Source organism: Heliangelus exortis, chromosome 25, assembly GCF_036169615.1.
Source record: "Heliangelus exortis chromosome 25, bHelExo1.hap1, whole genome shotgun sequence".
Classification (NCBI taxonomy): Eukaryota; Metazoa; Chordata; class Aves; order Apodiformes; family Trochilidae; genus Heliangelus; species Heliangelus exortis.
Genome location: NC_092446.1, coordinates 3593770 through 3620980, shown reverse-complemented (window position 1 = coordinate 3620980; position 27211 = coordinate 3593770). Strand labels below are relative to the sequence as shown.

Sequence of the window (27211 nt, the reverse complement as noted above, 5' to 3'; positions counted from 1 at the left end):
TGTAACTCAGTTCCTTCCTGACTTCTCTTGCAGGAGAAGACATTGCAGGGGTAGGGGAGGGATCAGAGACCCAGCAGAGTCATCAACACCAAGAGAGAGCACACAGAAAATGCAAAATGTGACTTCATGGTTGTATTACCTCATCTTTTCTCACTGCAAAATGATTTGGACCAGAAAACCTGAGCCATAAATCTGGGGGAAGAGAGAAAAACCAGGCTGGGGCTTTCTTGCAGGACCTGCAGCAGATGCTGATGAGGTTTTGGGGCAAACTCACTTGTCCTGGTGGCTGGACACATCTCCATGCTGGATTTTAAATCATTCTGGGTCACCCCCCCTTGCTTGGTGCCACCAAAGATTTTGCCCAGCCCTGATTTTTCTCTTGCTGAGCTCCCTCTCTGCCTCTCAAGCATCTCAAGCCTTGCCCAACAAACCAGAGCTCCAGAGCACCCCAACTTCTTGCTCAGGCATCAAACTCTGCCCAGGCAACCTCACCCAGTCTGCTGGGATCCAATTTGGGCAAATACCTTGCACATCATCCCATTTCTCCCTGTTCCTTTCTTATCCTTTTCATCCCTCTCAAATTATCCCTCCCTTTGCTCTCAAGTTCCAGGAGAGCTGCTCCATGACATTTAAGCCTGGAATTGCCCCTGCTATTTTTTTTTTTCCCCTTCTCACTTGCTATTCCCCAGTCCCCCAGCATCACCCCCAGCTTCCCAGATTTCCTGAGCTCTTTGGGAACCCACCCTTGGTTTTTAATTCTCCCAGTGCATCCAACTCTAAAAAAACCTGGGAATACAACAGCTCCATGCCAAGCAAACCAGCAAGCACAGCTTTGTGCCTGAGGAAATCACTGAAATAAGCTAAAAAAAACCTTGTAGAATTGTCTGCTTTCTGCCCAACTTCAAAAATTTGAAAAATTTCCTTTCTCCCCTGCAATCTGCACAACGACTGCAATGGAAACCTCTTGGTCACACAGAGCAGCAGGAACCTTGCATGGCAGAAAATTCCAAATCCCAAATAGCAACAGCCTCTGAAGGAAGATGCAGGTGGCTACTGCTTGATTAATGTCTGCTGCATCTGTTAGTTCAAAGTGGCAATTACACTGTATAAACCCAGCCCTGCAAAAGCACTGCATGGATTTATGCTGCCTGAAAATCAGCCCCCTTTCTACCCTTTGGGCTTTTTGTTGTTGTTGTTGTGGTGGCTCTTTTCTCCTTTTTCTCATCCCACAAAAAACCCCACAATTTCCTTCTGTGCCCAATAAAAGAGAAGATCTCATTGGTTCTGGGTTATAACAGTAATATTGCATTCTGCTAGGTACCAGCAATCCTGCCTCTGGCCATGAAATTCAGGTAATGACCCAGAACTGCAGTAAATTAGTGTTTAATTTCCCATCCCTTGCTGACAGCTTCCTAATGGAAATTGATTTCTAGCTTTTTTCTTTTTCATTTACCAGGCTTGTGTAACATCTTCATTTTAGATTCAAGTGATTCCCAGCAAGTTTTTGCCAAAAAACCCTGGGGTGAGGCAACCATGGGAAGCATCTGGGTAATCAAGGCTGGGTTAAAGGATGTAGGGGAGGGGGGGACCAGGGTTGTGGGGACCCCCTCAGGAATTCAGAGGGCTCCTTCACAGCCAGGGACAGACTCTGGGACAGAGTGGAGGGAAGAAGCAGAGTTTGCATCCAAGAAGTCCTCTTCTGGACCTTCCTATACAGGTGGCACACTCAAATTCATCATTTTTCCTGCCCAGCACATTCCCAAATAGATAAAAAGGAGCTTCTCTGCCCTATCCATCCTTTTTCCAATCTCTGGGTGAGCTTCTTGTCCTCAAACCAAGCCAAGATTGGATTGCCAGGAAGCTGAAGAGGAGCCAGCAGTGTGCCCAGGTGGCCAAGAAGGCCAATGGCATCCTGGGCTGGCTCAGGAACAGCGTGGCCAGCAGGTCCAGGGAAGGGATTCTGCCCCTGTGCTCAGCCCTGGGGAGGCCACAGCTTGAGTCCTGTGTCCAGTTCTGGGCCCCTCAGCTCAGGAAGGAGATTGAGGTGCTGGAGCAGGTCCAGAGAAGAGCAAGGAGGCTGGGAAGGGATCCAGCACAAGTCCTGTGAGGAAGGGCTGAGGGAGCTGGGGGTGTTGAGGCTGGAGAAGAGGAGGCTCAGGGGAGACCTCATCACTCTCTCCAACTCCCTGAAAGGAGGTTGGAGCCAGGGGGGGTTGGGCTCTTTTCCCAGGCAACTCTCAGCAAGACAAGAGGGCACAAGAGGTCTCAAGTTGTGCCAGGGGAGGTTTAGGTTGGACATTAGAAAGAATTTCTTTACGGAGAGGGTGATCAGGCATTGGAATGGGCTGCCCAGGGAAGGGGTGGATTCTCCATCCCTGGAGATATTTCAAAAGAGCCTGGATGTGGCACTCAGTGCCATGGGCTGGGAACCACGGGGGGAGTGGAGCAAGGGTTGGACTTGATGAGCTCTGAGGTCCCTTCCAACCCAGCCAATTCTAGGATTCTAAGAACCTCAAGTGTCCCAGCTCAGTGAACCCCCAAACCAGTCCTGCCCTCAACTACCACCAAATCCCCCGGAATTCTTGCTGGGTTTGGGCTCTTTGCTGTAATCTGATCAGGCACCAGCACATGCACACACACCCTTTTTTTTCTGCTATTTAGGTAAAAGTCAGCCCCCAATTCCTTCATTCTATAGCAGCAGCAGGACTAGAGACAGGACCTGGCTTTGGGTGTCCCCAACCCTTTTGCTTTGCAAGGGAGAGAAAGGCACTGAAACACGGTAAGGATTTTCCAGCTCCTACCCCCTGAAGTTAGAACAGCTGTGAGACAAAATGAGGGTTTCTAACCCTGTTATTTTCAACCCTCAGCTACTTCTGCATCCATCAGGTTGGTCTGGCAACTGCGATGGAGTTGGGAGGTGGGAGAGAAAAAATAATAATCTGCTTTTCCCATTTTACGGAGGAGTCAGGACTCAGCTTGGTGCTGTTTTACACTTTAAACTCAGGACTAAATGTTATTCTTTTTCTCAGTGTTCAGCTGATTTTCTGGTTCCATAGACACTGTAATAGGGCTATAAATTGTCTGCTAAAGGAATTGTTAGTTAGAGAGGGTGGCTGGGGTATTTGTTCCTTCTTGATGTGTAAATTGTTTCTGAAGAGGGAGGGTTTGGAGCATGGTGATAATAACAACAATTAGCATCAGCCATAGCAAAGTGTTAATTGTGGATTAAAATCCCAAACAGAGCAGCCCTGTCCTCATGCTCTGCCTTTCTCACCAGTTCTCAGCACCAGGGATGTTTCCTGGATTAAGGGAATTTTCTCTGCTTGCTTCTCTGTTCCTGCCTTCCTAAAACCCAATTTTTTTCCCCGAGTGCATCTGTTCAGGTGCATTTTGCAGAGCACAAAACTGCTCTGCTCCTGGCAAATCCTGGGTGATAGCCAACGAGTGTTAATTTGGGTGTAATTCCTCAATGGATGAGAAGGAGAGGTGGATATAAAGACAGAAAAGGACAGAAGGCTGGCAGGGTCAGAGCCCTGCAGAGAATAATGGCAGAGGAAGATGGAGATGCTGTCCTTATCACAGCTGTCTTGTGGGGGAGTGTAGCAGAACCATTAAATTAAATGTTCCTTCCTTTATGAAGGAGGAAGGCCACGAGCAAATTAAAAAAAAGTCCTCCTGTGCCTCAGTTTACCTATTTGCAGAGATGAGATCCCCCCTCTGCCTGCTAGGGCTGCAGGGAGGATTGATTCCACAAGGTTCACTGAGCCCTCCCAGTTGTCTGGTTAGAGACCTCATTTAAAATGGGAATCCATGAGGAAAAATGAGATGAAATCAGACTGGATGGAGTTTTCTGGGTGTTCATATTCAGAGAGCATGCAGAGGAGGGAAAAGAGCTCTCTGAACATACATTAAAGTTTTTCTGCTGTCTGACTCGGGCAGGGGAGGAGGAATGATAAAAAAAATGTAGCTGCAGCTTTGGCTTCTGAGGATGCCCCCAGCTCAGCTGAACCCTGCCACACCAATATTTTAAGAAGCCATGAAATAGCAGGGGGAGCCACTTTGCTGGCTGGATAAAGGGGAAGGATGTAACCATGACAGAAATCATTAATGCTATTTCAGAGACTGGGAGAGAGGCAGAGGAGGGCGAGCAGCAGAGCTGAATTCAAGATTAAATCCCTCTGCCTTAGGGGAATATGGGCAATTAGAGGAAAAAAAAAGCTTGAAAGATCAAAGTGGGGGGAAAAAACCATCCTTTGAAAGTGATAACGAATTATTGTTTTTCACTTACAGCAGGCAAAAGGCTACTTCAAACCACCAAGGAAGGATGTGGGCTTATACTGTTGGTTTTACTGTCCTGCCTCATGTTGGAGGGTTCCTTGGCTGGTTCATGAATCGCAAAGAAATCCCTGTCTGGTATGAGAAGCTGAAAAAACCTTCCTGGTGCCCATCCCGTCAAATCTTCCCTGTTGCTTGGACTGTCCTCTACACTGGCATGGGGTAAGTCCTGTATTCCTGCTCCCTCTCTTGTCTTCCTGTTTAGAGCAGTCCTTTTGGGTTGGTTTGTGGCTTTTGGGGTATCCCCAGGAGCAGGATGTGTCAGGAGGGCTCAATCCCAGCCCCAGCCAAATCCTGAGCTGATTTCCTCAGCCTCACACTTCCAGGCCTTTTTTTTTTTTTTATGGCCAGGGACACAGCTCGTGTCACCAGCCACCAAACTGGAGAAATTGTGGGATCCCCCCAGGCAGGAGCCAGGGAAAGGGTTTGAGAGCAGCAGGGGACACAACTGTGGTGCAGATGCCACCATCCTGCAGATCCCTGTCCCAAACCAATCCCAGGGGATTGGGAAAAGTCTGGATCAGGGGTTTACTTGCTGCAAGACTCTAATGTGTTCCTTCTCCACAGCTATGCCTCCTACCTGATCTGGAATGACCTGGGTGGCTGCAGCAGCAAAGCTCTTGTCCCTCTTGGCCTCTATGGGGCTCAGCTGGCCTTGAACTGGGCTTGGCCTCCTTTCTTCTTTGGTGCCCGTAACCTGAAGATGGTAAAATATCCATTTCCCCCCCTTCATCTGCTTCTGCCCCTCCCGTGCTGTTTGGGGCTTTTTTTTTTGGGGGGGGGAGGGGGAGAAAAGGAGGCTCCCAGGTGACCTCAGAGCATCCTTGCAGGGCCTGCCTGGGCTCCAGGAAAGCTGGGGGAGGGCTTGGGATGTAGGAAGAGAGCAAGGGGAAATGGTTTCAAACTTGAAGAGGGGAGATTGAGGTTGGACATCAGGAAAAAAATAATTTGAGGGTGAGGAGACAAAGGTTGCCCCCAGAAGCTGTGGCTGCCCCATCCCTAGCAGTGTCAAAGGTTGGATGGGGCTTGGAGCACCCTGGGCTGGGGGGAGGTGTTAGGGTGGCACTGGGGGGGCTTGAAGGTCCCTTCCAACCCAACCCATTCCATGATTCTGGGATGAAATCGTCCAAATTTTTCCAAGAAGAGGTTTTGCTCAGCTACAGCTCCCACCCCACCTGGTTCCAGACAATGGTATCAGCCCCTTCCACCCCCTGCCTGCTCCTGCCCTGCAGATAGGGAGCCCCAGCAGGCCTGGGGGGGAGGTGAGGGGCTCCCTAGTGCTGGTGCTGCAGCTCCCAGTTAAGGATTTGGGGGCAGAGATAACTCCTGCTGGGAGTCACACCCCAGCCTGGCAAGGACTTTGCATCCCTGGGGGGCATCTGGGCTCTGAGGGGCTTATCAGGCAAACACAATGATCTGGGGAGCCTGGGGGAGGGGGGGCAGGAAGGCAAAGCAAGAGAGAGTGGGACCTGGGCTAGATTATATTATATTATATTACATTATTATATTATTATTATATTATTATATGATTATATATAATATTACATATTATCTGTTATATATTATATATCATATATTAATTATTAATTATATATTATCCATTATCTATCATATATTATATCATATAACAATAATTATTATATTACATTAAATTATATTAAAATATAATATATTATATTAAAATATAATATATTATATATAATATCATATAACAGTAATTATTATATCATATTAAATTATATTAATATACAATATACAATATATGATATAATATATGATATATGTTATAATATAATATATATTATTGTCTTGGTGACAATTATAATATATAATATATAACATCTAATATGTAATAATATATTAATATATAATAATAATAAATAAATATGTTATACATCATATAATAAATATTATTAATAATATTATTATATATTACAGACAATAGTATATATTATATATATACTATATACTATTATACATCTACTATATACTATATTATAATAATATATGAGAATATAGTATACTATAATATGATTATATATTATAATATAATTATATAATTCTATAATATATGTTATATAATATTATATATATACACATATATGTTATACATACACATATATAAAATCCCTCACCTGAGGTGCCAGGGCCCAGAGGTGATGGTGACACACGGTGGCACTTGTGTTTTCATGTGACTTTTGTCACCCTGTGGATGAAAGGTTCATTTAGGAAGTTTGTTCAGTGGCAGCTGGTGGCACCCCCAGGATGTCTGTGACCTGCCTGAGGGGCAGAGCCCCCCAGGACCACTCTGGTGTTAACCTGGGCCACGGGAGAACAAAACAAAACAAACACTTTTTGGGAGTTTGGAAATTTTGGCTCTCCAAGATTTTCATCCCACTGCTCAAGAGTTTTGGGGTTTAGGGTCACTCTGGGTGATTTTGCAGTGCTAAATCCCATCCACCCATCCCATCCCATCCCATCCCATCCCACCCATCTCATTCTATTCTATCCCATCCTATCCTCCCCATCCCATCCCCCATCCCATCCCATCCCCCTCATCCCATTCCATCCCATTCCCTCCATCCCATGCCACCCCATCCCATCCCATCCTGTCCCATCCATCCCATCCCCTCCCCTCCATCCATCCCATCCCCTCCATCCCATCCCCCTCATCCAATACCCCCCAACACCACCCCATCCCATCCCCTCCATCCCACCCCCTTCATCCCATCCCATCCACCCCATCCCATCCCATCCCGTCCCATCCCATCCACCTCATCCCATCCCATTCCCCCATCTCATCCCATCCTATCCCATCCACCACATCCCATCCCATCCCATCCCATCCCATCCACCCCATCCCATCCCATCCACCTCATCCCATCCGATCCCATCCCATCCACCCCATCCCATCCCATCCCATCCACCTCATCCCATCCAATCCCATCCCATCCACCCCATCCCATCCCACCCCATCCCCCTCATCCCATCCACCCCATCCCATCCACCTCATCCCATCCACCTCATCCCATCCACCTCATCCCATCCACCACATCCCATCCCATCCACCACATCCCATCCCATCCCATCCCATCCCATCCCATCCCATCCCATCCACCCCATCCCATCCCATCCCATCCACCTCATCCCATCCGATCCCATCCCATCCACCCCATCCCATCCCATCCCATCCCATCCCATCCCATCCCATCCCATCCACCCCATCCCATCCACCCCATCCCATCCACCTCATCCCATCCACCTCATCCCATCCACCTCATCCCATCCACCTCATCCCATCCACCTCATCCCATCCCACCCCCCTCATCCCACCCCATCCCACCCCACCTCCTGCAGTGGGCTGGTTCAGGTGAAGGCTGCAGCAGGGTCCTTGTCTCCTCTCTGCCCCAGGCTCTCATCGACATCCTGTTCCTGGATGGTTTGGCCATAGGCACCATCTGCTCCTGGTCCAGGATCAACAAGGTTGCAGCCCTGCTGATGCTGCCCTACCTGGGCTGGCTGGCCATGGCCACCTGCCTCACCATCCGGATCTGGAAGGACAACCCTGAGCAAAAACCAGGAAAGAGTGAATAAGAGGAGAGGAATATGAAAGTTTTGGGGAGATCTTAATCATTTGGGCTATTCCTTTTGAGGCAGGCATGAAAACCTGCCCCCTCCTCCTCCTCTTCTTCCTCCCCCCCTCATCGTGGTTGTGTTAAAGAAAGGTTTGCCCTGTGCTCCTTAAAAGTCACCACAACCATTCCCTAACCTGAGAATTATTCCCTCCAGCACTTGTTGAGGTTTGGGGGCTCCAGCTCCAGTTCCACGAGCCAAACTGGGATCTCAGGCAAACTGGGATACCAGTAGGATTCAGAGTAACAATCCTGGGCACCCCTTGAAGCTACCACTGGGCCTGCAGGGAGCAGAACTTGTTCCCACTCGTGGCAAACCCCACCTCCTCTTTTGGGACCAAACAAAAATTCCCTTGGCTCACACACACCAATTTTTCTTTTAAGAACTTCCTTGATTTTTTTTTTTTTTTGCTCTTTCTGCCGTTGCTTCATTTTCCTGTATCACCTGGGTTGTGCTTGATACCATTAACTTTTTATCTGTCAGCTACTGAGCAAGCAGCAATCTGTCTTGTTCTGCTTCTGAAAGGAGACCAAGCACTTTGACTTCTATTTGTAGAGTATCACACTTCTTGCATTACATGCTCCAAGATAAAGCAGCAATGATTAGAATGCAAATGCTTCTCCCAAGAGGAAATTGCTCTTTTCCACCTCTGTGTGCTATTGGAAAAGAAAAACTAACATTAAAAAAACAAAAATCCAAACTTAAAATGGCTTTTTTAATGTACAGAAACACAAGAACCTTTGGAAAAAAAAAAAAAAAAACCCAACCAAACTTAAAATGGCTTTTTTAATGTACAGAAACACAAGAGCCTTTGGGGAAAAAAAAATCCAAACTTAAAATGGCTTTTTTAACATAGAGAAACACAAGAGCCTTTGTAACATTGAGCCACTTGTTCACACTGCTTTGTAATTACATGATTGGCAAAAAAAGCCCCATGCCAAGCCTGTCAGGTGCAGTACAGACAGCTCATCCCAGAGCCTTTCCATTCCTGAATATTTTTCATCAAGAAAGGTTAAAACACAAATCATTCCAGAGAAATGGGACCAAGCCAAGCAGACAGAAAGCTGCACACACCAACCCTTCTCCCTCCCTCCTTCATTCTGGCCCTTGCCTCTGATAAATCTGAGCCTTGATGTTGCTGTATAAAGAGAATAAATACTAAGATTTTTTTTTAATTAATAGAAGCAAGTGGAAGGTGGATCTTTTTCCTGGCATCTGACTGTAGCTGAAGGTTGGGGGGGGTGGGATGGACTTGCAAAGGGGGGGGGTAAGAGGGCTGAGCTGGGATGTAAAATAAATTGTATTTGCTTTTAATAAAAAGAAGCCACTTTTTATTCGGAGAAGAAATAAATCCAAGTTGTTGTGGTTGTTTTACTGGTTTGCTAAAGCTCAAAAGGGTCCTGTCTGGAGTCCAGGGCTTGTGCTCTGGCTCCAAAAGGAAGGGAACTGGCAGCCAGGTTCATTCCTGGGTTTGTGTCAGGAGTAAAGGGACTGGGTGGGATTCAAACCTAAAGGTGCCAAAGGTTCTTTCAGCCCCTGCACAGTGGAGACACCTGGGATGCATCCCTGTGAGCATCCTCCATCATCCCTCACCCCCAGCTTCAAGGTCAGGAAGCCAATTCCTGGGTTTTGGTCCTTCCTGACTCACCCCTGGTCTGATTTTCAGAGCTGCTTGGGTCCAACTCATGCAAAAAGTGGGTGCTCAGCGTGGCTGGGAGCAGGGAAACATCAGCTGAGAGTGTGGAAATGTGTGGTACCTTCTTAAAATCTGCCCAGAGATCTGGTTCTGTCCTTTGGATCCCATCCATTAGTTTTCCTTCCTAGCTCCAGGACACCTCTGGACAGGACTGCTCCCCAAGCACATTGCTGTCATCTCCCCAGGAAAAGCTGGAAAAGGAGAGGCACTGAACAGCTGTGTCTGTTCATACTATGAAGTATGAGCAGTGTGAGAAGCACTAGAAAGATGATAAGCTACTTTTAAAACAAAATAAATCCTAAATCCTATATATTCCAAGGCTTTCTCTAACTGTACCTTACCACTGAGCTTCTTTCCAGTGATGGCTCACCTGTGTCTTCCAGACCACATGGCAAAGGACAGGGAGAGATAAATTATTGCTTCCTAAAAAAGCAGCTGATATCTGGGCTGGAGATTGGATTCAGTGGAGTTTAAAAAGATTTAGGGTGTCTGGGCATTATTATTCCTGTCCTGTCCTCGTTAGCAAAACCAGGAGGAGCTGAGATGGGCAGAGCCACCCAGGGAAGCCAGGAGGGTTAAAGAGAGACTTTACAGTCACCTCTGCTTTGGAAAAGGGGGAAAAAATTACTTAAAGAATATTTAGATTGGGATGTGACTCGAGATCTGGTTCAAACCTGCAAGGTTTTAAATAAAATTTCCAAATATATGGAGAGACATTTAATCACCTTTCATAAATCTCTTTCTTTCTCCTTCCCAGTTTTTTTTCCCCTTCAGCTAAAGGAAAATCTGGAATGAAGACTAAGAGATTTTTAAAAATCTTTTCACTTTTGCCTTCCCTGTTGTCCCATCTTCCCTTTTCTTGTCTTCATTTCAATTCCTTTCCTTTCCAACCCCCCCCCCAGAGCTGCACCAACACCTTTGCTTTCCTACCTGCATTTTCTTGCAGGCTTCAAACCCAGCAAATGTTCCTCCCTGTAACACACAGAATAGCTCAGAATCAATTGACAAATCCAGCAAAGCAGCCTCTTGAATTAATATTTAAGTCATTTAGTAGATTTGCTATTTAAACAGATACAGTAAAACCCCTTGCAGGAAAATAACTTTCATGACATTTCATTATTGCCATTTCATTAAAAATCAGCCAGCTAGAAAATACCTTGGTTATAGTGTGCAGTGCAGACCAAAACCAGCCCCTGTGGACCTAGAGGGTCCCCTGGTTCTCCATCAGAGCTGTGATGGGGCTCAGGCTCCTGGACCTCTGATGGTTGGAAGAATCCTGTGGCCATGCAGCCCTTGTCTGGATCCATCCCTGGGTTAGAAACAGAGCAAAGAGAAGAGGGAAAATAAAAAAAAAAAACAACCCAGAGGTGCTTGAGGTCCAAAGCACTGTGAGAAACCTGGCTTGCTAAAATTTTGCCTGCAAGGGAGAGAGGGGATTTTACATCCCTGAGCTCAGGGCTTTCCTCCCTGCCAGGAACCATCCTCCTGCAGGGCCCTTTTCCCAAGGGATCCAGAAGGAGCCCTGGGAGGTTCTGTTGGTGCCAGCACTGGGCAGCAGGGAGCTGGGATCAGCTCTGCAGGCATGCAAGGTGCTTGTCCAACCCCCCTAATTTAGCTGATGGAATGGATACTCTGTGTGTGTCCCCCCAACAGTGTCAGGGACATTCCTGACCCACGAGAGGACGTGTCCCCAGCTCCAGGATTCAAGCAGTGACTCAGACAAAGGCCCTGCATTTTGTGACAGCTTTCCTGGGGTCGTGGCATTTGGAAAGAAGAGCCACCCCTCAGATCACCATGGCTGGTGATGATCCCTCTTCTCCAGTCTTCCCAGAAAGACCTAGTTGATATTAAACTGATTGTTACACTGGAGCACAGCCCAAAGGGCACATCCCTGCCTGCTGGAGCCACAATATTTGTACAGGAACCATATTTTCCCTGCCCTTTTCAGCCCTCTCCCTAAGCTTTGCCTCAGTCAATAATTCAGCAGCTGTCCCAGAAAACACTCTGGCTTCAGTAGCAAGGAACTTTAATTGATTTGCTGATGTCTGGAGCTCTGTTAAAACACAGAGTTCAAATGCTAGAGAGGATTTGCTGCTGTGTGGATGTCAACATCAGAGAGCTGCCTAGGGGCCCCCCATCCTTTCTTTAGCCCAGGCAGGAGCAGAATAAAACCCCCCGTGGCTCTGAGCACCTGCAGCAGGGCTGGGCTGTGCCCTTCCCCTTGAACTGCTCCCAGGAAAGCTGCAGCACAAACCCAGCAGGAAGGAGGTTGCTCTGCTTGGGGCTGTCATTAACTTCCAGTTGGGTTTGGAATTAATTGGGCAGCCAGCAGTGCTTGCCAAGCAAACAGGCTCCTTCCCAGCTCTCCAGCAACATGGGGATGATGGGGGGGGAAGTGAGGGTTGGGGCTCGTGGCTCAGGGAGGTCCAGGAGGGAAGAGAAGGCAGGGAAAGGAGCATCCCTTAGCTCTGCCTGCATCCCAGCTCCTCTCAGCTCTGCTCTAACACCTTTCCCACTGAGCTCCCACTCCCCAGGGTGGGACGTGGGGGGCACCCTTCAGGTTGAAGCCCTTGGGATGCTGCTCCCTGCCCCCTTCTTTTAAATCTGGGCTTTGGGGTCCTGCAGCAGGAGGGGAGGGAGAGGTGAGAGCCCAGAGGGGCCAAGAGGAGGAAAGCTGCCCCTGCACATCACTGTCAGAGTGTTTATTTATTTATCACGTAACGGGGGTTACAGCTGGAAAAAGCAGGAGAGGGACTGATGCCAGACAATGTCTCTGGGGAGAAGTTTTGTCAGTGCCACCAGCTGTCCCCTCGGAATAGAGAGCACGTCTGAGCCCTGACTCACCCAGCCAGGATCTTGTTTCATTCTCATCTCTATCCAAAAACGTTCCCCCAGCCCAAGAATGCAGTAAAAGCCTCCTTTTCCTGGCAGGGACTTTTGTAACCAGGTCATTTTTACTGTCCCTTTGTGACCAGGAAAGGCTGACAGCCAGTTTAACTTCAGGAATTAGAGGAACAGGGTGGGAGATGGGAACAGGGAATGCAGCCCTGTGAGAGAGACCTTTGGGAGATGGGGAAATAAGAGGTCAAGAGATGGTTCAGAGGTGCCTCTGAAGTAGGTGGAGAAATTCTTCTGGACTTGACTGGATGCAGGATCAGCCTTTAATATCCAATGAAGCCAGAAAGCTTCTCCCAGAGCAGGTTGTCCCCTCAGCCTCACCTTGCTGGCAGTGTCCCCACTGCAGACACCTCTCCAAATCTCCCTGCAGGTTTGGTGGGTTTGAGCTCTGCTCCTCCCCATCCCTCCATCTGGCTCTGCTCAAGCTTTCCCAACCAAACCAAAACTCCTCAAACTGAGGGAGCTGAGCTGCCAGATGTTGCTGGGCACATCTGCCAGGGGATGGAGAGCACAAAGTGCAGCTGGGGGTTGTGGCACTGGGATGGATGGATGGATGGATGGAGGTGGCTTGGCTGGAGTTGTGGTCCCTTCCTTGGGGTTTTCTGCTGAAGAGGATGAGCCAGGAGGATCTACCAGCTCCATCCATCATCACCCAGGGCTCTGCTGGGGATGGACATGGAGGAATGGAGAGGGAGAGGCAATGGGATGATTCTTCTGGTCCCCAGACAAGACCTGAGCTGTGTGCTGATCTCCTCCTGTCCTTCTGCCACGCAGAACAAAATTCACACTCAGCTCAATCAGCCATGAAGTCACTGGGGAGCAGGGCAGGGGAGATGGAAGCCTCCCTAAAAATGCCATTTGGCCAGTGCAGAGCTTTTTAGTTAAGCAAAGGGGATGGGGATGGGTGAGGCTGGCACCTCTCAGCTCCTGTGCCCCAGCTCCTTCTCCCAAGCAGCTGACGGGGAGAAAAAAAAATTAAAAATAAAAATTAATCCATCAGTGGCATCAGTCACCAGACCCCTGCAGAGGCAGGGACTTTGGGGGAACTGGGGTCACCTAAAACCCACCAAACAGAAGTGATCAAAGCTTCCATTCCTAGGGCTCCAACACAAAATGTCAGATTGACAGCAGCCCGGGGCCCTCCCTTTATATTTTTGGAGCAGGCAGACACAGCAGGGGGGTGGATCCTGACTATTCAGGGCACTGCCCTACATGGAGCTGTGAAGCAGCTGGAAAAGGGATGGATCAAGGTAAAGTGGCAGTGCCACATTCCCAAGATTAGATTAGAGCTCAGCTCAGAACCCTATTGAGGGGCCGGGGCTGTGAAAGCTGCGGGAAAGATGGGACTCTTGCCTTCAAGAGCTGCCAAAAATAAAAATAATAATAATAATAAAAAAAAAAAGGGTCAGAGGGACTGAGGAAGGGCTGGAATGCTTCCTTAAAGTCTAAGGATAAGAAACAAGGTGTCATTCATTATTAGAGAGGATTCTCATCACCCCCCCAAAAAAAAACCACTGCTTGAAATGTCAAAGGTGAGAGGAGTTGGGCAGAGGAGCTGGAATTGGAGCATAGTTACCATGCAAGAGGGAAAACACTACACCTGCCCTCCAGGAAAGTATTTGAAGCTTAAAAATAAATACAATTCTGCACCTTGAAAGCAAATGATCTGTGTTCCATGGATAGGATGTCTTGGAACTTGTAAAATCCTTGCCTGCACTTGTTGTCACAATACTCCCCGTGCCTTCTGTGTCACTCAGCAAATAAACAACTTCTCATCACTAGCAACAGGGTGGGAGGAAAAGGGGGGGCTGGGGGGTGGGTTCTGTCCCCAGAATGACTGCATTTCAATGAAAAAAGCTACAAAGGATTTTTTAGCATGGAAAAGCAAGTTTGGTGTCAGCCAGGATAAGTTATTTATGATGGCACATTAGTTATTATCTGTGATAACAAATTATCTGCCCAGGGGCATAAATTTCTTTCATGTTGTGGTGGTACAGAACCCTCCAAAGCTGGAAAGGTAGAACAGGAGCACAAAGGCTGAGTTGGGCCTGGGAGCAGGGATTCACACCTGGTTTCTCTGGAATTAAGTTTATCCTCCTCAAACTGAGAGCAGGTTTTCCACTAAGTGCAGCCTGAATGCTCAATAGCTCAATATTTCAGATTTATCCAAATCTTGATGACAGTTGGTCCTGAACTAAGTGCAGAACCCAAGATACTGGAGATTTGATTTCCAATATACTGTGGCTAAACCACGACTTCCACCCAGCTGCATATTTTCCATTATTTTCACTCTCCTGGCAGAGCAGGAGCTTCTCTTCTTCAAGGAAGAAGAGAAAGAAGAGAAAGAAGAGAAAGAAGAGAAAGAAGAGAAAGAAGAGAAAGAAGAGAAAGAAGAGAAAGAAGAGAAAGAAGAGAAAGAAGAGAAAGAAGAGAAAGAAGAGAAAGAAGAGAGAGAAGAGAGAGAAGAGAGAGAAGAGAAGAGAAGAGGAGAAGAGAAGAGAAGAGGAGAAGAGAAGAGAAGAGAAGAGAAGAGAAGAGAAGAGAAGAGAAGAGAAGAGAAGAGAAGAGAAGAGAAGAGAAGAGAAGAAAGAAAGAAAGAAAGAAAGAAAGAAAGAAAGAAAGAAAGAAAGAAAGAAAGAAAGAAAGAAAGAAAGAAAGAAAGAAAGAAAGAAAGAAAGAAAGAAAGAAAGAAAGAAAGAAAGAAAGAAAGAAAGAAAGAAAGAAAGAAAGAAAGAAAGAAAGAAAGATAGATACTGCATATTTTCCATTATTTTCACTCTCCTGGCAGAGCAGGAGCAGTGTCTGAGAAAAATCTTACTCAGGTTTTCATTAGGCTTGGCTCACGTGGGATTTATACCCACTTTACATGATTTAAAGTTAGAGAAATTGGAAGAATTTCATATAATCCTGATTTAAAAAAAAAAAGACAACCCTCCCCAACCTGTCCCAGGTTCTCCTGCAGGGCTCATCCCACCTCCAGCCCCAGCATCTCCTCTGTCCCATTCTGCTGCTCCAGTGCCATCACCCCTTCCACATCTGCAATCTGCACCCAGTGTGGCAGAAAAAGGAGAAAGAAAAGGAAAGAAAGGAAAGAAAGGAAAGAAAGGAAAGAAAGGAAAGAAAGGAAAGAAAGGAAAGAAAGGAAAGAAAGGAAAGAAAGGAAAGAAAGGAAAGAAAGGAAAGAAAGGAAAGAAAGGAAAGAAAGGAAAGAAAGGAAAGAAAGGAAAGAAAGGAAAGAAAGGAAAGAAAGGAAAGAGAGAAAGAAAGAGAAGAAAGAGAAGAAAGAGAAGAAAGAGAAGAAAGAGAAGAAAGAGAAGAAAGAGAAGAGAAGAAAGAGCAGAAAGAGAAGAAAAAAGAAAGAAAAGAAAGAAAAGAAAGAAAGAAAGAAAAGAAAAGAAAGAAAAGAAAGAAAAGAAAGAAAAGAAAGAAAAGAAAAGAAAGAAAAGAAAGAAAAGAAAGAAAAGAAAGAAAAGAAAAAAGAAAGAAAAGAAAGAAAAGAAAGAAAAGAAAGAAAAGAAAAGAAAAGAAAGAAAAGAAAGAAAAGAAGGAAAAGAAGGAAAAGAAAGAAAAGAAAGAAAAGAAAGAAAAGAAGGAGAAAGAAACAAAAGAAAGAGAAAGTAGAGAAGGAAAAGAAGGAAAAGAAGGAAAAGAAGGAAAAGAAGGAAAGAAGGAAAGAAGGAAAAGAAGGAAAAGAAGAGAAAAGAAGAGAAAAGAAAAGAGAAGAGAAAAGAAGAAAGAGAGAGAGAGAGAGAGAGAGAGAGAGAGAACAGACAGACAGACAGACAGAAAGAAGAAAGAAAGAAAGAAAGAAAGAAAGAAAGAAAGAAAGAAAGAAAGAAAGAAAGAAAGAAAGAAAGAAAGAAAGAAAGAAAGATACTGCAAGAATCACCAAGCCCAGCAGTTTTCTACTGCTTGCTTGGTTTTATCACTCATGGTGTGAGGGGCAATTTTCAGGGCTGTCAAGCAGCAGGGAGAAGAACCATAGAACAAGAGGCAGGTGCTCAGCATCTTGGAATTGCCCCTGCACCAGAAATGTCCCACCAGGACCAACCAGGCTGACCTGAAAATCCCTGGGATAAAGTTCTAGTGGGCATTTATACCAGTATGAGATCAGCCACCAACATCAACAAACAAGATTTCACCCTGTTTAGCTCCTGTTTTCAGTGTCCCTGCAGGGTGGAAGGAAAAGGAGCTCTGGACATTCCTGCTGTGACTCTCCAGGTGACCCAGGAGGCCAAATCCATCACCAGTGGGGATTTTCCAGCAGGCCAAATGGGGATTGCCCCTTTTCCCTCTTGCCTGAGCCAAAAGAGTGGATCTTCAAGGTCAGCAAGATGATAAATTGGCAAAAGCAGGTAGATGGAGGAGCTGCCAGCCCTGCACCTTGCCAGCTATCTGTCAGGCTCTGGGATAAATAGGTGCTTCAGCTTCCAGGAGTTTCCATCCAGCCCTAACCCGCCCACCCTGAAGTCATCACTTAATTTTCAATTAAAAGGGGAGCAAGAGGGATTGTTTCAAAGACTTAGAGAAAGCAAGGCAAGGAGGTGACATCTGAGAGCCCTGGATCACCCTACCCCATCCTCCTCTATCATTGCTGCTTTGTTCCATATTTAGCTCCTGACAACTGTGCCCAGAGCAGGAACTCCCAGCTCGGGTTTTTTCCTCCCCTCTCTGCAGTCTCCTCTCCCTCAGAACTCTCCCAGGTTGCTTTTTCTTTTTCCCAGTGCCCACAACTTAATAGTGGAGAAGATGGCAGAAATGCAGGAGGAGCCCAGCAACACCCAGAATGGGGAACCTGAGAACACAGAAGAGGGTGAAGAAAAAAAGAAGAAGAAGTTGAAGAGGGAAGATCTTCCACCATTTGAAATTGTCACAGGGTAAGAGGTTTTGGTGTAAATATGAGGGTGGAGGAGTGGGGGTGTTTAAAGTTCTTTTCCTCAGATCTTAGGCTGGGTAACTCAAGACAGCATCTTCAGCCAGTGCACTTCAGGGTATTTTAAAAGGGTGGAAGCTTGGCTTTGATGGTTGAGGGATTTTTGTTCAGATTTTCGAGGAGTTTTAGAGAAAATAAATTCAGAGCAGGCAGGCAGATGAATCTCTGTTAAATCAGGATGTTTCTGGAGCGTTGAGTGGTTCCCTTCCAGTGCAACAGACCCACTGATGCTATGGGGATGGAAGGTACCAGCCCTTGATGAACACTGAATATTCACTGAATATTTCTTTCTGTCTGAAAGTTTCTCTGTCTGTGAAGTGGGAAAAATACCCCTGCTATGGCTGCTTTGCTTTATGGGCTGGGTTTTTCAAGAGAGCTAAAAGTCCCCATTTTCAAGGGCTCCACACCCACAGCTGGAACCTGACTTTCCAAAATGCTGAACCCAGAGAAAGGCACTAAAACTATTGGCAGTTTTCAGGACAGCCAAGCAGCAAGCAGCTCCTTTTGCTCCAGCCAGCCTGGCCTTTGAAAAAGGCAGATAAAACAGAGATCTGCTAGGAAGCTGAACTCTATCAGCCATGACTGACAGCTGCAAATAGGAAAAAACTCAGTTACCTGCTGTCTGGAAGCATTTTAAAATGCTCATGGTAGCAAGATGCCTTGTGTTGATCTTCCCTCTGGTTTCCTTTAGCAGTCCCCAAGGCTGAATCCATGTTTTTTTCCAGCTGTTTGAATGTAAAGCTCAGGCCAGACTCCAGAACTCCACTTGGGATCCTTCTGCCTGTGCCATGGTCACTGCTGGGAAAGAGAATGCAAAAAATATGTTAGAATATAATATATTAGAATATAATATATTATAGGATAATAGCTGGGGGTTCTGATGAGCAGAATGGGGCTGAGCTCACACAGCCAGGGAAAATCTCTGCACAGGGGGCAAAAGAGACATTTTCCTCTGAAAATCCACCTGCTCTGAAAAATCCCTTCTTCTGCTGTTTTTGTTCAGAGCCTTTGTCTCTGTCACACACAATCAGGGACATAACACATGCCTGCCAGAGCAGTGACTTTTAATAAAAGCACATCCCTCTGCTAGGAACTGAGCTAAGACACCCCAAATTGCTCATGGAAGCAGTGACACATAAGGTGACATCTTCTAGACACTTAAGACATGCACTAAAATGAATCTCAGTAAGGAAATTAGGATTTTTTTCAGCCTCAGAGCACTCAGCTTGCATTTAGATATTGCTAAGGAATTGGGCAGTATCTTCAAAGGTCCTTGCTAACCCCCATGACCTGGAGAGCAATTAATGTGCTAATCACAGCTGCAAAATATTTCCTGTAATGAAAGGATTTGATGAAATGAGCAGGGTGTTGCAGAATTTGACAGGACTTCCCAGCCTGGAAAAGCAGCAGGAAGAATGTGAGGGATGATGTGTGCTTGCAGGGGGAAAAGGAGAGGAATATAATGAAAAAATGGGAAAAGTGGGAAAATAAAACCTGCTGAGGCTTAGGAGTGAGGCAGGGAAGTGGCTCCAGAGTAAGAGCAGGAGGTGATGCAAGGAAGCCTTGACTTAAAAGTCTGTCTTGTCATTTCCACATAAATTAAGCTGGGACCAACTCATTTTCACCTCCTGGCTCCTGATCCCAAGCAAGGGAGCAGTTTAGGTTTCGGAAATGAAACTCTTGAGGCATTTGCTGAGGGACCAGGGAGCTGTCAGCATCTGAGTGTTCACACTGTGGTCACCAGAAGACTATTTGGAAAATATCTGGTGAATTCCTGGAGGAATCATGACTCAGGCTCCTCTGAGTATTAATTTATTACTCATCTGCTGGGTGCTAAAGGTGAGAAATGAGGAAGTAAAGCAGGAATCCTAAAGGAGCCTGAAAGAGGTGCAGAAAAATCCCTCCAGATTTGCTTGCCTTTGAAGAAGGTCCCTGGGAGTGGAGCCTGGGCTTGAGTCTGGTATAATCAGTTTGGATTCTCCCAATTATTTCCAAATTTTCAGCCAATAAAGCCCCTGATATGAATGCTGAGGAAACACATAGCTGCATCTCTGGAAGCCCTTGAATTCAATTACACTGGATTTCAGGTTTAGCCCCTGGATTAGGGGTATCTGCTGACACTCAGCCAAGTTTTCAAGCTGTTACTCAGCTCTGAGGAGTTTGGCTTCCAGGGAAAACCCTGAGAACCTAATCACTCTGTTTAAGAATATTAACCTCTATTTTTTGTCAACATTTGGCTCAACACAGCTCTGGGTAAATAGAAGCCCCATCTGTGCCTATTTCGTGCCATTTCAGCAGACACATTTATTTACACTTTCCCCAGGGTGTAAATGAGGCTCCTTCCAGCAGGGATAAATCCTTGGTTCCTCTTACACTTGATCATTACAAACTTTCTATAATCAATGAGCACAGCATGGATGTGTTTAGCTGGGAACAGTTGTCAAAGAGCAGCAAAAGGACATGGATTTATCAGTCCCAGGAACCTAAGACCCTGTTAAAAAAAAAAAATCCCTGAATAAATATTTGTGTCTCAAGAACACGTCCTCCTCGTTTACAGCAACATTTGGGCAATCCCACATTTTTATTCTCCATTAATAGTTCCATTTTCTCCTCCTCCCCAGCATGCAAAAGCACTGGGGTCATGCTGGACACTTCAGTGCCCAGAACAATTTTTTAAAGAACCTTCCATAAGCATAAAATTTACCTGCAAGTTTTACACTGAACAGGGTGCCTTTGGTGGAGGAGGAAATGGCAAGAAATCTTCACCAGTTGCAAGAAAAAAAACCAAAAGCAGACAAGCAATGAGCCTAGTCCCTGAAATATCTGATAGAGCAGAAATATTTGAATATATCTGAAATATCTGATATTTGTATATTTGAAAATATTTCAATCACAAGAAAGATGACCCAATTTTTTATGCCTAGCATTTAGAGCAGGACAGCTTCTAATATAAGAAATACCAGAATGAAATTTATATTCCTAGGCAGATTTTGCTAGTGTTCTCTTAATGTTGGAACAAAAAAAAAAAAAAAAAAAAAGGGTAAAATAGAGATAATATTAAGATTTGCACACAACCTGTTGTGTACACATGGGAAAACAGACTTGCAAAGAATGAGCCATTTACTGAGAAATCTGTTCAAAGCTAGACTTGAGCTTGCTCAGTTTGTTGCAGGAGTTGACACAGCTATTTCAGAGACACATTTTGATGCTCCAATGTTTGCCAAGACTTTTAATCTGTGTGGATAAACACCACAATTATGATCCTTCCCTTTGCAGAGCATCCTCAGACTCCAAGCTGAGCTTTGCAGCCTGCACCTGCTTTGTTCTTGTCCCTTTTTTTCACAGCTGCATCACTCCCTAAAGAGATTTCACAGGGGCCAGAGCCACCTTTCCCCAAATCCCCATTTCTTGGAAGTCTCATAGCAAGGACTCAGCTAATCCTTGGCAGGACAGAGGTTTACAATTCACACTTGGGCTGAGATCTCCTCCCTGCTCTGGTTTCCATGGGATGAAGCAGATTCCTGCTAAGCAGCACCCACAGCTCAGAGCTTCCCAACATCTCCACCACCACCACATTTTTCCAAGCAGGCAGCCAGCTAATTCCAGACCTGGAAAATGCCCTCAGTTTTGTTGGTTTTCTTTATCAGAAACTTCTTCATCAAGCTAATGCATTTTCCACGTTGGGGAAGGACAGATGCAGGTGAACATCCCAGATAATCTTAGGGAGATGCCAAGTGATAAGCAATAAAACCCATCCAGAAGGTCTGAGTAAACACAGCTCTGAGCCAGGACATCCTGGAACAGATCCCTGTGGTTTAAACAGTTCCTAAAAACACAGAGACTCAGGCTCCTCACTGATGTGACCCCTCTGCAGTCAAGGGAGTTAAATCAGGAATGAAATTCCACGTGACTCTGCTGGGCTGCATTTAAATCCCTGGTGTTATTTTAAACCAACTGATTGTTGCCTTACAAACTCAGCTCTGAAACAGCCCCACACAGCTGGACTTCCAAAAAATGATCAAGTAAAGGATTATTAAGTTGTTAACCAAAACACCACTCGTTCTCTGGGATATCAAGCAGGAAAAGTGCTGCTCCTGTTCTTTTTTGGCTCCAAGGAAAAGGAGTTCAGGGGGGGAAGAGGCACCATGCTAAAGTAGAGACTGAAAATGCTCTTTAATAAAATAATCTTGTAATGAATCATATAGAAAATGAGACTAAAGTAAACCTCAAGTAAAGGACCAGAGGTCAAAATGCTAGGAAGTTCAAAGTAGTTTTTCTTGGTAGTTCAAGAACTGTGAAAGCCAGGGCAAGTTTCCTTAATCTAGGTTTAAAACCCTAATGCAAACCAGAGAACCACAGACCACATAATACAAACCAGCATGATTTATTTGCTCATTAATCAAATTAAAAGTCAGTATCCACACTACTGCTTCCCATCCCTCATAACACTGCCACAGATTCCTATAGCAGGAAGAGCACAGAAGGCTCCCAAAAAGGCTTTTCTATTTTTTCAAAGCCCCATCATGTTCAGAGCTCATCTAAACAGAGCTGAACAATGCCAGGGTTTAATTATATTGTTTAAGAAGCAGCTGAAAAACTGCTCCTAGTAAAATTCTTAAAGCCAAGTGTATGCTTCAAACTTCCACTCTCATGAGCCAATGATCCATGAAAAGAATTCTGGTGGTCACAGCACCAGGAGATATTCCCAGTGTGGATGCAATTCTAGGAAGGAAATTGTTTCAATTTGTACATTTGGAAGACTGATGCTCTTCCCTTCTCAGCAGGAGGAATTGTGCCAACCTAACCACACCATTTGGCTGGGGGAGGGCAATGATATTCCAAGTGATGCTGTTCATCTGGGAAATCCAGAGCTGGGAAATCCAGAGCAGAAGGGGGAACTCTAACCCCAGGCTTTTCACTGCCTAAACAGACCCCAGATACTGCTGCAGTGTCATAAAAAGCTGTTCTTTTATGGTTTTTTGTTTTTTAACTTCCTCAAAAAGGCCACAGGGCTTGGGCAGCAAGAAAATTCCTGGCTGTGATAAGTCTGGAATATATGCAGAGTGAAGAGGGATTCCTGAAACTTTGCAAGTGAAATTAATAATTTATGGAAAATTGTATTTAAAAGTTTCACCCAATATGCCTAATGATGCTGGGCAATAATTTATTGCAAGTTATGTATTTAGACAGAATACTGCACACTTCCAACTCTCTCCTTAAGCAAACAGCCATTTGTTTACAGTATTTCATGGAATATTTGCAGCCAGGCATCAAAGGCAGATCCCTAAGTGCCTGTTCCTTGCTCTTTCTGCTCAGATACCCCCATTTCAATCCCTCTGATTTGCAGTTTCACACCATTTGGGGCTTTTCCTGAAATCCTGGCAAAGCCTCACCTAGGGGAAGACATCCACTAATTTTAAAGGCATCAGATCCAGGTCCTTGCTCCTGCCCTGCAACCAGCCCCCATTTTCCCTGTGGCCCATCCCAGCATTTCCCAGTAGCAAGCTGAGAGGAAAGAGGACTGAGTGAGCAAAACATTCTGATTTTGATCCTCTTCCCTCTTTTCCACACCATTCACTCCTGTCTCTGGAGATACCTTCTGAGATGCTGCACCACAAATTGCTCTTTCCAGAATGATGCTGCAGCCACCTTGCTCTCCCCAATTAAAATTTCCAAGAGTTTTGCCTGACCTTTGCTCAGTGCACCCCCTGGAGAGGCCTGACATTATAATCTGACTGTAGATAAGACAGGGATGAATAAGACACTTACTGTACTACAAAGATTCCTTATTGCCTCGCTGGGAATATCAAGGTTATAGGTCCACCTAAAGCTCAGATGAGGGAAGTACAACATGCCAGAAGATGACTGGTGGGCAATAAATGAAATGTTGTGTTACTACTTCTCATTATTCCTCTTTGGCTCCAGCCTTTGCAGCACTTTGCAGGTCAGAAGTTGTGTTGCCAGCAGAATCTTTTTCATCTTTCCACCTAACAGCCCCCAAGTCCTACTTTTGTGGTGTTGTTCTCCAGAGTTAAATGCTACAGGGGGGAAAAATCAGGAAAGCCTGGTTAGAAATGTTCCATCAGCAAGGAACAGGCACCACGAGGTGATGCAGCTTTTATTTTTCACCTCTTCAGGCAGCAAGGCATAAAACTCTGCACACTGTATTTTAAGGAATTAATTTTCACTTCCCTAAGTAAGAGCAGATTATTTTGTTTGGGTGAAAGATGACTGCAAGCACATTACTCACTGCAATGATTCACTTGGGGTTATGGATTTTTAGAAACCCAGACTGAGAGAGGTGCAAAATAAATTAAAAAAAAGAGTATCTGAAGTTTATCAGTGGTTCCCACGAGACAGCTATCAAATTTCAGTGGGAAATACACTGCTTCCTAGCAAAGGTAGATTGGATCTCAGATGTTTTATTGAAGCAAAGGCACAACCTAATCCTAAGAAAAAATTATTCAAGTGATACTGGAGGAATAAAAGTAGAACATGTAAAAACTCCAAGTAGCCAGTGCTGCTTCTCTCTGTTCAGAGGAAATCCAGACTGCAAAAGCATTTGGGGTAAAGCATTAATTAGCAATGCCAGAGTTCTCATCCTAATGATTCAGGACAACAGATCCCACAGATTAACAGTGCAATGCCCCAGGGAAAGAACTATGCTAATGGCCTAGAAAACAGCAGATCAGTGCAGTCTACAGGTGCATTAAGACTGGGAAAATGCCAACTGCTGTCCCTTTGTGCCAACAATAAATCTGACTCTGAAGAAACACATTTCAGAAGTTCCTTTCCCAACACCTCAGTGCAGATCCCAGAAATTCCCAGTGCAAGCTCATTAAAATCAAGTGAAAAAGATTAGGTACTGAGAATGGGAGCCTCATCACACAGCAAACTGAGCTGAATATCTTGTAATTTTTTAATCCTCTTCTTAAAAGGAATCTCCTTTGAATAGTTGGGAAAACACAGCCATCCTACCTGCAGCAACTTGTCCAGCACCCCACAGAAACTAAACCACTGCTGTCCCTCTTTTTCTTAGCTACCTCTGAGCTGCTTCTCTCCTCTCCCCTCTCCCTAGGGAACGTCTCCCAGCCATTTTTTTCAAATTCCAGTTCAGGAACGTGGAATACAGCTCGGGGAGGAACAAAACCTTCCTGTGTTACGTTCTGGAGACCCAGGGCAAAGAGTCAGTGACTTCCCGGGGTTACCTGGAAGACGAGCACGCGGCTGCCCACGCAGAAATGGCTTTTTTCAACACAATTTTACCCAAATGTGAGGCCAGCCTACGTTACAACCTCACCTGGTACGTGTCCTCCAGCCCCTGCGTCACCTGCGCCGGGCGGATAACGGAGACGCTGAGGAAGAACAAGAACCTGCACTTGACCATCATGGTGGGGAGGCTTTTCATGTGGGAAGAGCCAGAAATGCAAAGTGCCCTGAAAGAAATGAAGTCAGCTGGCTGCAAGCTGAGGATTATGAAGCCTCAAGACTTCGAGTATGTCTGGCAGAACTTTGTGGAGCAGGAAGAAGGGGAGGAAGCCAAGGGGTTCGTGCCGTGGGAGGACATTCAGGAGAATTTCCAGTATTATGAGGAGAAGTTGGCTGAGATTTTGCACTGATGCTCAAGTGAGTGAGGATTTCCACTTGGTCCCTACCTCCTTGTTCTGGCATTACACACTCCTCTCTTTTTTCCTCCCCTAAGGTTGTTAAAACCAGAGCTAATTCCACTTTTCATGTGTACCTGGCTGGCTTTGTCCGGGCAGGAATATTGAAAATAATCCTGGGCTGGAACTCAGCACTTTGAGGGCAGTAACTCTACAGTGGGCTCCTCCAGAGTTGGTATTTGGGGGATTTACAGCTTTTTTTTTTTGCCTCTTCAGAGTAAACATCTTCAGGAATAAAGAATAAAAAGGTAGGAGGGTCACTAAGTGCAGTAATACCTCCTTGTTCCCCACATCCATGGTATCTAAAGAGCATTAGGAATGCAGAGAAAAGGGGATTTCCCCCAAAGTCTGGCCCTCTAGAAAAAAAAAACCCAACCAAAACACAAACCCAACCACCAAAGCAGATCACAGCACAATTCCCTTTGTTATTTTGATAGGCTATTAAAAAGCCAACTATTTAAACCATAAAATAGGGAAGCATTTGAAGTTTCTGACAAGAGTCTCTCTCCTTCTTTCCCCAGGACCAATTCAGGAAAGATCCATGAGAAATGCAAAAGTCTGGGACATCTGAGACACTCCTGCTTTCCAAACCTTTGATTCCAGCAGGATGGAGTACAAACTTCAGGAAGAATAGGCCCTGGTGGACTACAAATACAGATACAACACAAATCTTTGGTTTTTGGGATTTTTGTTTACTTTGTTCCCTCCCCTGCTTCAAACAAATCCGTGCTGCCTCTGCTGATAAGAAAAATGAGAAAAAAAGGCAACAAATCTACTCTGGTTAAAACCTTGAATAAAAAGGGATGGCAGTGGACTTCCAAGAAAGATTGTAGTCCTCACAGCTGGGACTACTTTCCCAGATTTTAGAACAAAAGCTGGCAATTTGATATTGATAAATACATTTAGAAAGTAAATACTTCCTAAATGTTACAAAGAAAGGGATTGAAGATGGGAAAAAAATAAATAAATAAAGGTTTTCCTCCTCAATAATCAGAGCTGTGATTTAAGTTTTGGGCTCTCTATTCTAAACTATGATGAAGCCTTGAGTACTTGATTTGAAATGCATCAAATACCTTCTCCCCTTTTCCAATGATGTTTGTGATAAAAAACTGGGAAAAGCAAAGCCAAATAAAATTGGAAGTCACTGCAAAAGCTGTAGCACTGTTTATTCCTTCTTCTCTATTTGCAGGAGGTCCTAAATTTAATCTGACAAGTGAGACATCCTGGGACAGCCACAGATGAAATATTTCATAGCTGAAGAGCAGCCTGATGAGAAGGGAGAATTACTGGATGCCAAAATAATTTCAAGAATACAAGTGTGGGAGGCAAGAGAGGGAGAGAATATGGCCATGTCACTTTCCCTACAAAATAAGCACAAAAAAGAGCCAGAGGCTCACTCACCAGCTAAGAAACTGAGTCAGGTTCCCTCTCCCAGTTAATCCTTCACATCCATTTCTCCTGCACTGGCACAAACTGGAATGGTGCTGGACACCTGCATCTGGCTCTTCCCCCACTGAATTCTGCCCTAAATTTTCCAAGCAGAAAAACCAAGCTGCAGGAACATTTCTGGGGAGCCACTGTAGATTTAACTCTTTGCCACTAGATAGAAAAACCAAAGATAAATAAGTGTAAGGAGCAAACCATTAACAGCCTTGACATCACCTCACTACTCCAAGTCCTCTTTGTCTTCCCAAGTTTATTTTTTTTTTCCAGTTGGGTATTCAGACACAGCAATTACCCACCAAAATCAAGTTGACAACAGATGGTAACCAAACTGGGAGAGTAATAACATCAAACTCTGAGACACAACCAGGGTTTGCAGATCTGCAGCAGCAAGGAAACCACACAGGACAAACCAGAACAGAACAGAACTGAAAACCCTCCCACAATTCACAGTGAAAAGAAATGAGGAATCTTATGTTCCATCAGAAATTTCTTAACTGTTATGTCTCATATTTTTTATTTATTCAACAGACTTGGCTTCCTAGGGTAAAGTCAGAAAGATTTGTTAGGGGAGGGTGGGAAAGAAGCAAACAAAAGGAATGTGGAATA

General features: G+C 45.2%; 2 protein-coding genes and 1 long non-coding RNA gene across 5 annotated transcripts; 2 read left to right on the top strand and 1 right to left on the bottom strand.

Annotated features, from left to right (window-relative positions):
• Nucleotides 1-2648: 2648 nt before the first annotated feature.
• TSPO2 (translocator protein 2) lies at nucleotides 2649-9319 on the top strand. Of its 3 annotated transcripts, XM_071768538.1 has the most exons (5): nucleotides 2671-2779; nucleotides 2868-2886; nucleotides 4291-4497; nucleotides 4903-5041; nucleotides 7747-9319. In XM_071768538.1, exons 3-5 carry the CDS (start codon nucleotides 4325-4327, stop codon nucleotides 7927-7929), a joined length of 495 nt encoding a protein of 164 aa, XP_071624639.1. In that variant the 5' UTR covers nucleotides 2671-2779; nucleotides 2868-2886; nucleotides 4291-4324; the 3' UTR covers nucleotides 7930-9319. The 3 variants fall into 3 exon arrangements, with proteins under 3 accessions (XP_071624638.1, XP_071624639.1, XP_071624637.1); XM_071768537.1 differs by lacking the exon at nucleotides 2868-2886 and having other exon boundaries at nucleotides 2649-2779; XM_071768536.1 differs by lacking the exons at nucleotides 2671-2779; nucleotides 2868-2886 and adding an exon at nucleotides 2939-3012.
• A 1205-nt stretch (nucleotides 9320-10524) lies between these two features.
• On the bottom strand, nucleotides 10525-24459 carry LOC139807497 (uncharacterized). The gene is made up of 3 exons (XR_011730576.1): nucleotides 23265-24459; nucleotides 18111-18293; nucleotides 10525-10973 (listed from the first exon to the last, which is right to left on the bottom strand). It is a non-coding gene; the product is annotated as an uncharacterized lncRNA (long non-coding RNA).
• Nucleotides 17071-26127, top strand: APOBEC2 (apolipoprotein B mRNA editing enzyme catalytic subunit 2). Its single transcript, XM_071768528.1, has 3 exons — nucleotides 17071-17439; nucleotides 24574-25121; nucleotides 25681-26127. Exons 1-2 carry the CDS (start codon nucleotides 17312-17314, stop codon nucleotides 25112-25114), a joined length of 669 nt encoding a protein of 222 aa, XP_071624629.1. The 5' UTR covers nucleotides 17071-17311; the 3' UTR covers nucleotides 25115-25121; nucleotides 25681-26127.
• The last annotated feature ends 1084 nt before the right edge of the window (nucleotides 26128-27211 follow it).